The 12,720-nt window shown below is 38.0% G+C and overlaps 1 protein-coding gene across 4 annotated transcripts in view; it reads right to left on the bottom strand.

Moving 5' to 3' along the window:
• Nucleotides 1-12,720, bottom strand: part of LOC126248736 (glucose-6-phosphate 1-dehydrogenase) — a 312,938-nt gene that overhangs the window by 63,496 nt on the left and 236,722 nt on the right. For all 4 annotated transcript variants that reach the window (XM_049950056.1, XM_049950055.1, XM_049950058.1 and 1 more), the window contains one exon: nt 5,633-5,779. In XM_049950056.1, coding sequence (XP_049806013.1) covers nt 5,633-5,779 — 147 coding nt within the window. The remainder of the gene's footprint in view (nt 1-5,632; nt 5,780-12,720) is intronic.

The following is a 12,720-nucleotide window of genomic DNA, read 5'->3' as shown; positions in this document are numbered from 1 at the left end:
GTGCAGCCCGCCTCCAGTGGTGTCGCGACAGGCGTGAATGGCGGGACGAATGGAGACGTGTCGTCTTCAGCGATGAGAGTCGCTTCTGCCTTGGTGCCAATGATGGTCGTATGCGTGTTTGGCGCAGTGCAGGTGAGCGCCACAATCAGGACTGCATACGACCGAGGCACACAGGGCCAACACCCGGCATCATGGTGTGGGGAGCGATCTCCTACACTGGCCGTACACCACTGGTGATCGTCGAGGGGACACTGAATAGTGCACGGTACATCCAAACCGTCATCGAACCCATCGTTCTACCATTCCTAGACCGGCAAGGGAACTTGCTGTTCCAACAGGACAATGCACGTCCGCATGTATCCCGTGCCACCCAACGTGCTCTAGAAGGTGTAAGTCAACTACCCTGGCCAGCAAGATCTCCGGATCTGTCCCCCATTGAGCATGTTTGGGACTGGATGAAGCGTCGTCTCACGCGGTCTGCACGTCCAGCACGAACGCTGGTCCAACTGAGGCGCCAGGTGGAAATGGCATGGCAAGCCGTTCCACAGGAGTACATCCAGCATCTCTACGATCGTCTCCATGGGAGAATAGCAGCCTGCATTGCTGCGAAAGGTGGATATACACTGTACTAGTGCCGACATTGTGCATGCTCTGTTGCCTGTGTCTATGTGCCTGTGGGTCTGTCAGTGTGATCATGTGATGTATCTGACCCCAGGAATGTGTCAATAAAGTTTCCCCTTCCTGGGACAATGAATTCACGGTGTTCTTATTTCAATTTCCAGGAGTGTATTTAAAAGACCTCTATAATCCTCCACTCAATAGCACAAGTTAAGAAATCTTCACCTGAGATGGTTTTAGAATTAATGGAAGCTTTGGTTTAAATGTTAACACTGAAACCCAAACCAGAGCACCACAGTTAGTCCTGTGGGTAATGCTAAAAACCACGATTTGGGCTTCCACGTCACCAGTAAGAGAGGCTGTCTTCAACGTTTCAGACATGGAAAGGAGTTGTGATTGGCCTTTGAACTGAGACAAAGACATAATTGTTTCTTACATCAACCTGACATGCAGCCACATGCACACAGTATGTTCAACAGCTTCCAGCAGAAACTCCTCAACATCTCATCTCATGTTAACTTCACCCTGGAGGAAATGTTATAGCTCAGAGGATTACCACCAATATATTACAGCAGTTGAGGACATTAGTGGAGACTATGACAGTTCTCTGCAACCTTCCTTATAATCTAATCAAATACAACTTCTCTGAGACAATACTTAACCCTACTATACCAGTTAGAAATTAGAAAAAGGAGAAACTGCTAATATTCAAGTATCCCATACCTGATCATGACTTACATTTACCTATTTTTCAGGTCACACACTCAACAAACATAAGATCCATGACTTGTTGGATTTAACAGCATGAAGCAGATTTTAAAAATTGAACGTCAAGTCAGTGATGCACATCATAGATGGGAAAAGGAAGGAAAGCTTCTTCAAATCAAATGCCACAGTGCTTTGCTAAACATGTCCTCCTGATGAATACGCACGTTCAGTTGAACGTAGACTACAAACAATGGTGCAAATTGGCAATTTTCACGTTTAAAAATCAGTGCCAGAGGCAAAAGAAGCAATAAATGACAGAATAATCCTGTGAACATCCAGGGTGCTAGGACATTTTCACATTTGCAAATCACAGGAAGATGTGAAAGAAGGGATTGGTAAGGGAAAGGAAAATCCTACTGCCAACGGTAGCTGAAAACCGTATCTTTGGGTTTGTGGCCTGGCACTTAACAACTGAGCCATCAGCCCGCACCATTGCAAATCACAAAAACTTAACAAATTTGTTGATCAGAAAGAATGGTAAAATGCTTGATCACATAATACACTGAAAACTGTGACTGGTAAAACACAAATCATTTAAGCACCACCAATTTGGGCAGGAATCCTAAAAAAAACATATTCCTAAAACTAAAGGAGATTCCATGAAGGTAATGAATCATGCAATGAGAGCCTAAACTCTTGTGACTTTCTTCTGCTACTCATTTTCAAGATAAGGGGTAGAACTGGCAGTATTTTAATAAAATATAAAATTTATTGAGGGATTGGTGATGGTGGTGGTGGTTAGTGTTTAACGTCCCGTCGACAACGAGGTCATTAGAGACGGAGCGCAAGCTCGGGTTAGGGAAGAATTGGGAAGGAAATCGGCCATGCCCTTTCAAAGGAACCATCCCGGCATTTGCCTGAAACGATTTAGGGAAATCATGGAAAACCTAAATCAGGATGGCCGGAGACGGGATTGAACCGTCGTCCTCCCGAATGCGAGTCCAGTGTGCTAACCATGACTTGTTGGTTTTAACAGCATGAAGCAGATTTTAAAAATTGAACGCCAAGTCAGTGATGCACATCATAGATGGGAAAAGGAAGGAAAGCTTCTTCAAATCAAATGCCACAGTGCTTTGCTAAACATGTCCTACTGATGAATATGCACGTTCAGCTGAAGACATTAGTGGGACTCATTGTGAGTACGCCACATTCTATGCAAATATAGAATAGTCAAAATTAGGATGAGCGGAAATTCCAACAACATTTGACTATAAAGGTGCCGAAGCACTGCTGGCAGGAAACACTGTAAAATTTGTACTGGTTGAATGTGCTTGGCTGGTGGCACTAGATAGGTCTGTGGGTCTCTTGTCTGAGGTGAGACCCACACCTTATAAGCCACTCTGTGAGCTCAAGAGCACTGCGCTACATGTAGAACATAATAAATGTTAACAGTGCCCAGCTGGTTTACTTGCAAAATATCAGAGAAATGTTTGCTTGATTTCCACCTGAAATTTGTCCCAGTTCTTGAGCTTCCCCCTGTTATTCTCAAATGACTGCTGGTATGCACAGTCCAAGTAAAAGCAGTCACCGGTAAAATAGTTCATGTCATGTTTAGCAACGGTCAAATCCCTTTAGCCATCTCATTGCATCCTGACTGGTGTCTCCTCATGTCTGATGTGCATATGACTCACCAATGCTTTTGTATCCATTTTCTCTTTGACACTGCACACCATAGAAAGGATGTACTATTTGTACTCAGGTTTCTTACTATTAAGGTGATGCCTTTTGAGTAGTCTTACTGGAGCCAAGGCATTGACGATGTCCAAGAAACATGGAGCCTCCACGAAACTGTGTCACACACACTCTAGAACTGAGTATCAGTTATGAGAGTAGGTTTGTTAACAAGAACTAACCTTGCATACTGAAAACACGTTTACCAAGCACACAAAAAAGTATACATAGAGCTGAAATGCCTGTCTTGGATACATGCATGTCCTAGCAAAATTTCAGTGTTCCATCTATAATTAAGCCCCAAAACTTAGAAAATGTAAATGTTAAATGATATATAATGGCAGGAGATGGGACTTGGACAGGTGACCTGCAGATCACCCCACAACTGACTATAATCGCTACATCGTGGCAGCTGGAATAGCACACACAGAATTGTTTTTACACACAGCAACATAGGAAGCTGTAATGTGATTATAAAGGTAACAATTGTTCAAATAACATGATAGATTCAACAATAGGACACCACTTGAGTGATTTCTTATGTGTGCTATGTCTGCTTCAAATCCACTGCAAAAGGTAGCTAGAATGATTAAATGGATATTGCCATACACACTTAAAGAGAATGCAGGGGGAGCTCCTATCCATACAAAAGTATATGGTACAAAGCAGAATAAATAGCCAACTACAGCTGTGAGTATATGTAGCTTGTACAAACAAGATACATATTACTTACTGATTTATTGATGTTAGTTATTTTAAAATAAGTGCTACATGATGCTAGTATTCACATACCAGAAACACATGATGTGAGCACTGGAGAAAGCAAGAAAAAATTTTAAAAGTAGCATCTGCAGCCATTTTTAATGGGCATCCATTATTAACAGAGAGACAGAAATAGAGTATGAGAAGCTTTTATGCCCATTGCAAGTAGTAGATTAAATTTAATTCATGGTATTTTGAAAATGTTTACCATCAGTAATAGTCATGTCATAGACAAACTTAATCATCTTTGTCACACTGGAAAATGAAATATCTACAACTAGTTATCTGTCAGTTTATCATGCTTCCTCAGCTCTTTCTTGTGCACTTAATATGTACAGTCCAACAAAAGAGATCCCACCCATCTAAAATTTAGCAAATATTTGCAAATGATGCACAACAGTTTAAAGAATAAATATAACCACTCACAGATTCTTCTTATTTACACTGTTAAATAATGTACATGTGCAATTAATATTATAAAGACATCTTTTACAAGAAAATTGTCTGGTACAATAAAATTTTCCAGTTGGGTCTATATGTCTGTGTTTCTTCTACCACTATAAAAAGGTATGTCAAAATTTATTTAGAGACTGATCAATTCATCTGTTTATGTGTATACAGTATTTTAATTCATATGATCAATAAAAATGCTGAGGATAAAAGACCTATTTTTCGTACAATAATACCAACAGTCAAATTCACCAGTCCTCCACAAAACTATGCAATGGTTATAGGTAGTAACAGTATCACCTCTATTATTATCATTACTATTATTACAGCCATATTATTTCGTTGCAGAAAGTGGGAAGATAATTAAGATGATTCACTTTCATTTAAAGTAATTTTTAGAATACAATTTTCAAGACAAATAATTTTGCCACATTATCAAATGCATACAGTTCTGCCAGTGAGTCAGTATTTTTACGCTTTTTGTTGTGCTGTTCCTTTCTTTCTTATACAGACACTAGGCATTATTGAGCAATTGCTGATATAACTACTACACTGCCTTTTAACACAATTACTGGCCATTGCACAGAATACAGTAAGGCCAATAATCTTGACTCATAACTTGAAAATGTACAATACAGTATGAATATTCAAAGGATGCTCAAAAACAGTGTTCCAATTAACTTCCACTCAACAGTTTCTGTCTAAATATCCCAACATACTTTCCACTTAATATATGAAATACTAAATTGGTTAATATCTGAAGTGCATTTTAGGTCCACTGAATAACCTGTATTTATGTCAATGTGAGAAAAGTATAGAAGTGAGTATGAAATATATATCTGAGACAGAAGCAAGTTATGCAGATTAACATTTGTGTTCAATGAATGTGAAGAAACTTCTCATAAAACTAACCAAGGATGAGCAGAATATTTATAACCCATCTTTTCTAAACTGCAAATGCAATCCTAGCCATACTACACCTTCTGTAATATAAAGAAGCAGTGAGTAATTGCTAAACTGACTCTGTGCATGCACAGATCTCCACTACTTCCTCAATAATACAAAATGTTGAGAACAAAATCGTAGCCAAATAATGAATGCTGCATCATTTGTTATATAGAAAATAATAATTATTGTTGACAGGAATGATTTTATTCTGCATTACCAATGAAAATAAGCCTGCAATGATTTGCAAAATGTGTGTGCAAAAAGTATCAATCCTTTTTTTTCATATGAAGAAGTATGATTTATTCTTCTGTGCATAAATAAGTATTCACAAAAAACTTATCAATGAAAAATTCAACATTAGTACGGGTTCTTGAAATATTGAGTGAAATATGAAATGATTCTGACTTGTACTAACCTTCATGTATGGCTCACATTTCTTTTGAAGTTCTTGCAGTGAAATTTTTGACCTTGCGTAACCATAAAACCTCGTATTAGGTGGTAGGAGATTATCCCTGTAAAGCCACCACAATGTAGGATATATCTTCTTCTTTGCTAAATCGCCCTGTTAAAAAGAAAAAAAATATATGTATTAAATTACAGAACTACAAAGTGTAAGGCACATAAGAAATTAATTGGCATATAAGTTTTCAATCATTAGCTGACAGATCCAGGAGGCTACATCAAATCTGGATATAAGTTACATGCAATGTGAAGTATTAGCAGTTTTATGAGTATTTGGAATACATATTAACACTTACTGCATCATACTGCTCCTGAATAGTGTGTGTTACAATGCAAGAATGTGCTGGAAATCAATTCATGAAGAATAAGGCAGGGGGAGGCCAAATTTTTGAGGGAGCATTATTATAGAAAAATGACAAATTACTGCTGTGATGTCAGACTTCTGGTAACCACCAAGGCGTTAGTTTTTACCAACAACATTACTTCTAGACAGAATAAAGGCAGCATTTTGGAACAACTTCCAGAGGTAAACTGAAAAGCAAAACAAGTCAACACTGTACTAGAACACAGCTGAAAAGTAATACAGGATGCTACAACAACAGGAGTGGCAAAACTAAAGGCCAAGTATGAGCTACGCCTGTAAAAAAATCTTTTTATGAACACAAAATAAAAACCAAAAACTAAACAGCACAATAATGTTTTTTTTTTTTTTTTTTCATCAACTAAAGCTCTTTAAGCTGCTGCAGTGACTTTAAATGCAATAATAATTACACTCTTTCATATGCATTTTCATCACTCTGACATATGGGCATCAAGATAACACATAGGTTTGTGACATCAGAAAGCATTGTATTTAAAATACAAATTAAGAGTGTTAATGTGTTACAGTTCTCTCTGGGCAATCTCAATAATTTACAAGTATAACTGACACTAAGATACTGCCTCAGAAGCCAATGTTCCTACAAGTGAAAAGAAACAAAGAATAGCAAGACTTTCAGAAGGAGATCATAATTGTGCTATGCAAAGTTGTCACAGAATGGGAAATTAGAGGGAGGTGATGGGAACAGGATGAGGACTGAGTTTCAACCAAGAATTATGAATATAAATATGTGACAGCAATATTGCCTAAGCACTTGGAAGTTATGCAAGAGGGAGTGAATCCTCTTACAGTCAAGTCACTTAGGTGAATTAGAATGTAGGCATCTGACTTGGCATACTCCTCTAGCTGAATCTCTGTGAGTTACCCTGCTCTCCATCACAGACTAACTTTATTATGTCAGTCAGAGTGAGAGGATATAAGTGAGGATAGAATGTGTCAAGAAGTTACTTAAGGCTTATTTAAAATAATAATAATAATAATAATAATAATAATAATAATAGCTGTATAAAAATAACAAAAATACATATTAAAGACAATACAGGTGAAATCCAAAGTTGGAGAATGTAAACACTCTGTAGAAAAAGTTAGTCAGCCCCAAGAGGCATTGTGCAAACATCATGTAACACTGCCTCTAGCCTTGATAATGGCCACAATTCAGTGAGAAAGTGGGCACACAAGTTTCTTCAGGTATGCCATAGCCAGCTGAATCCACTCATTGATGATTGGATCTGCTGAGTTACCAAATTTCAAGGATATTTATTGCTACTGTTCATCCACTGTTCCAAACAGTCCGGAACATTTTATAAGGTATGGAGACTGGGTGATTTAGTAGGCTAGCCAAGTTGCGACCAAGTGGTTGAGAGTTCACCAAACCAGTAACGAACGTGTGCAGCCGTGTGAACATGTATATTGTCACCTTGGAAGAGGGCGTTGTCACAGCATACTCATCATGAGGTTGCCGAAGAAAGGGCAACACTTGATCACTGATAATGATGAACTAAACATCCTGCTTCATGTTCATGGAATTCACAAAAATCTTTATTTTTCAACAATTTGACTTGTTTTTGTATGATCTTGCAGAATTACACTGGGTGCAGGAAGTGAATGTGTAATAAAAGAAATGTCAAGAATATAAAACACTCAGTATCAAATTTTTCTAATCAGGCTGTCTAACAATAATGATTATATAAAATATTATTTACAGACTTAATATACTGGGCAATATTTTGCACTATAGTATTCCTTCCCCATTAGACAGCATTTGAACTTCTCTGGAAAGCTACTGTCATGACACCATCCAATAGGTTTCTGTGAAAGTTTCTTATTATCTTGATACCCGAGTACCAAGATTCTTTTCCATAATTGTCACCAGTGAGTGGCGTAAGGCTCTTAACTGGTTATATCTCTGTGTGTTGAGGGTGTGGACACCTGCATATGTTAACCACCCTGAACTATCTTTTATAATGAATATTATTGTTATACACGCATATGGAGATTCAGAGCTTAACACACTTAAACATCTGAAGAGTTTCTGCATGTTTCAGATGACCTACTTTTAAAAATGGTCCTAGCTGCTTTTCCCTCAATGTGCACATACTTTCTGCTTCTTGTATGTTTGAGTTTCCCCACATTATTACTCCACACTGCATCCAAGAGATGGTTGGTACTGTGCACACTAACCATTTGCCTGCAGACTGTGCTAGCTGCTTCAGAACTGATAATATCAAGCTGTCTTCTTTCAATGTGCCTGTCTGCCACTTAACACCTCCTCTATGAGGTAAGTAGCAATTTATTCTATTTCACATTGTTGTATTTCACCACAGATTTTTTTTTTTCAGACAGTTTTAATATGCAGTTTTCATTTCAGCTCATTATCCACAGCAACCTAGTGACTTCTTCTTCCTCCAGTCTTGTTTCATTCATCTTTGTACCCATATGCACTGACTTTTCTGTAACTGAACACTGCATACATAGCCCTTTTCAAGTTTAAAATTAGTTCACTTTGAATGAGCCATTGTACTTTGACATTTACAGAAATATATGCTCTTCTCTAAATCTGTTTTACATTTTTCTCTTCATTCTGTATTGTCATGTCATCTGCATAAAGTATCTTCTTCTCTTTCTCTTCAACACCTTTATAATTTATAAACAGATTAAACAGCAACTGCCCACTTACCAAGTTCTGTTGCACTCCAAATTTTATGCTTTTCATGTCTGACTGGTATGGGTTTTCTACTGAGATATACAGTTTCCTGTTGCTTAGGTATGAGTGTTTGCAATCTCATGTTTGTCACTAAATACTGTAGTGTTCCAGTTTTGCATACATATTTCATGGGCAACAGTGTTAAATGCTTTAGAAAGAACCACAAACCGTGCAGATACAACCTTTTTTTTATCTAATAACTGAATAATACTTTCCACCTGACTGGTAACTGCTGATTTAGCAGGTTTACCCTTTTTGCAACCAGGCTATGATTGTACAAGAGTGTTGAGCTTGTTCATATAAACAACTCATCTATTATACGTAAGCATACTCATTTTATGAGCAGTACAGTTTAAAAAATATGTACAAGTTTGTGGACAAGTTAAGGATGCAGTCATACCAGTTAAATCCATCTTTGCATCCCCAGATGTGGTGAATTTATACACAAACATGCCTGTCTGCGAGACATTAGAAATAATTACGAACAACCTTATAAAACAGAAAAAAAGTACAGGAGAAATAGGCGAATTAATGGAGTATCTAGAACTGACATTATACTTTAACCATTTCATACTTAACGGTAAAATATATCACCAACCTGAAGAGCTAGCCGTGTGCTTGCCCATTAGTTATAAGGGACAGGTTTCAGAAATTATTGCTAGAGAATTTCACGATACCAATTTGTGAATACGGTTTAAGAATAATGACATTATTCACTTCAGACTGAGGCACTGTGTGAGTAAAAAGGCTTCAAAATCCATGGCAGCAGGTGTATGTAAACTAAAGTATGGTATGGAAACTGCCAAAAGTTCACATTGATCAATCAGGTGGATGTTTGAAATGTGCTTTAAAGAGCACACTTCAATTCACAATAAATGTAAATGTCATGTGACTAGGGCCTCCTGTCAGGTAAACTGTTCGCCAGGTGTAAGTCTTTCAATTTGATGCCACTTCAGCGACTTGCACGTAGATGAGGATAAAATGATATGGAGCATGTCGCTAGAATCATTGATACACATTTGAAAGTGCTGCACAATGAAAATAAGGGACACCTGCTGACACTGTTAGAAGAAATTGAGATTTTTACACATCGTCTGCTAGAGACTGGCAACACATTAAACCAGAGGAAGGATTTTATTAACAGTACACTTTTAAACTTTGAAGGCCTCTTCCAATTGTCCTCCACCTCGACACAGCGCATGCATGAAACACAGCCCCACTTACTGAGAGGAGACAGTGGTAGCACATCAGCTCACACACTGTCCTAGAAACAGTTTGGTGTGCATGTACATAGTGTAAAACTACATGCCATATAATGCCACAAAGCATAAGCAAATCCAATTAACCATAACTGTCACATCCTATTCCCTGTAACTTTAGTTGGTGCACAGTTTCACTTTCATAATTTTTTGTTTAATACTTTTCATGGTTTTTAATATTTAATTCAGTTCTAGGTCTTCTACATATTTTCACTTCTATAATTTTATGATCTTTACTATTTTTTACTATTTCTACAGCCATTGTTCTATACTTTTAACATTTTAGTGATAATTTTTATATAACCTTACTTAATATACTTTCAGAGTGAGACCTTATGGTTTTATACTTTCAACATTTTACACTTTTAATATTTTAAGATACTAATTCAGTTTCACTTAATTTAGACTTTCATAATTTACTGTTTTATCCCTTTTACAGTTTTACACATCCATCAGTCTGTCTTTTTAATGTTTTAGTGGAAGATTTTTACACAATTGATTTTTTGCAATTTTACTATAAGACCCTCTCTTCTTAAACCAATAACATCCCTCATCCCTGCCACAACATTGCAAAGCCGTCCCCCCCCCCCCCCCCCCCCCCCTCCATTCAACCCAGTTGGCAGCAAGGTGCTCTGTGGCACTCATCATTCTAGTAGGGAACAGACTGTCTTTATAGCTCACCTGAAGATTTTGCAAGAGGTAAGTCATTTGTGTGAAGAATCACATTTTTAGCACAGCTCTCCACCCCCAGGATGTCGAAGCGGTCTTCAAATGTAATCAGTTGGCTGTACAGAGTCTAGCTAGCCCTGCTGATCATCTATTTTGGCAGCTTTGTTTCAGGCACTCCATGATCTGCTACATGTATCCACATTGGGATGCCACCACTGGAGGGGAGTAATTGACTGCATTCCACTGAGTAGTATGCACGAGGGCTGGCAAGTATACTGAGAGATCTATGGTGCAGTAGAACCCTGTAGCAATTTGATTTGTTTATCTACCAAGTTTTCAGAAGGCATACCGCTTTCCAAAATACGATGCTCCTAACAGCTCGATTTCTTTGGCAGTGCCAACACAATCCCCATTCAGCAGAGACTATAACCCCTAGTTACAAAAACACCAGTACCTCCAAAATGTGTCTCCTGTAGATATAGGGTACAAGAATCTTCTCTTTGCTGACAGTTTCTACTCCACCATATGCATCCTGAACCCATTTAGGTTCCACTACAATACAAAAGGCATTTCCTTTCTACTCTTTACTGAGTTTGGGAGTTTATAAAAGTTAGCGAAGGGGTAGAAAAACTTTGGAAGTCCTTCAGGCAGACTTCAACCTCCATATATTCTGACACTGTCTCCTCCTCTCATAAGATATCCTACTGTTTCTCTTTTGGAGACAACAGTGGACTCTTCATACAAATAAATGACTAGGAAACATCCTTTTATCTGCCTGTTTGGAGGGGGTACTGGGCTGTCCTCCAGTGGTTGCAGCAGGCTTTGTAGCTTGTCTGGAGGAGAAAATTCACTTTGCTGCTGGTGGGTTTTTGCAAATAAAATTGCAAATGTGTGTAGTGACACCTGTACTGATTGGGTGTGTGGTGCTGCAAATACTTTTATTTGCTGTTTCTTCACTGTTACTGTGAATGGCATTGCAAAGTAAGGTGTCTGTTGTGGGTTGTATATCTCTTTGCTCTTCTGCATAAAATCACTGGTACCTGAATCACTTTAAAGGAAGGTTGAACTCATGAATCTCTTCTTGGGGCGAGTGTGATTCATAGCTTGCAATTTAAGCTAACCATTGGCAGTGTTCCTGTGAGAATTAGTGTGATCCATGAAAATTTCACAAGTAGCTAGGGACAGGATGACAGACCAAGACAAGGCCCCATGTACCTGTCCAGCCTAATACAATGTTGTGTTTTTGCTGTTGTGTGTACAGTTTATTATGATATTAAAAGATACACAAAGTGAATTAAACTACATAAGTTATTTTACTATCATATTTGTAAATGCCCAACATTAAACTGTATTTTCCCCTACAACTGACTTGGTGAAATCAATTCAGAGGTTAGAGGAAGGCAATGACATACTGCCTCCAATAGGATCATGTATAGTACAGCACAAACCAATCTTTGGGTAGGTGACAGCTTTATTTGAACTTACTCTGACCTTGATATCAATTCTTATCATTTTTCCATCATATATCATCAAAAGAAAAAGGCAACACTGATGCTGTAGAGAGATAACAAATAAATTAGTTTCAGTTACAACTGTAAAGGAATATTACTGCAACAATGATTTTTAATATACCTTCCAGAATTTCTGCAGTACTTCACTAAAAAAAGGCCACACACTGAATGTATAGTATCAAAGTGTACAGGCAAAAAGGGAATAGCAATATCACGTGGGGCAATATGAACTAAAGAGAGGCACACACAACATCACTGTTTCATTATCAAACACCAATAAGGGAAAAAGAGCATGCATAGAGAAGGCTACAGACAACACACACCAGTTGAAGATGACAAAAGTGTAATTAAATCAGTAGAGAGCAAGAATTGTAATACAGCTGCATGAAGGAATGAGTGGCACGTAGACAAAAGCCTTATGGAAGATAAGAGACAGTTGTGTACAACTTGATTAAGAACAAAAAAGTCCTGTGACTGAATGGAGAGTGAAAGACAAATTCGGGTATTTGGTGACTTATA

This window comes from Schistocerca nitens, chromosome 3 (genome assembly GCF_023898315.1).
Source record: "Schistocerca nitens isolate TAMUIC-IGC-003100 chromosome 3, iqSchNite1.1, whole genome shotgun sequence".
Taxonomy (NCBI): Eukaryota; Metazoa; Arthropoda; class Insecta; order Orthoptera; family Acrididae; genus Schistocerca; species Schistocerca nitens.
This window is presented reverse-complemented; position numbering and strand designations above follow the sequence as displayed.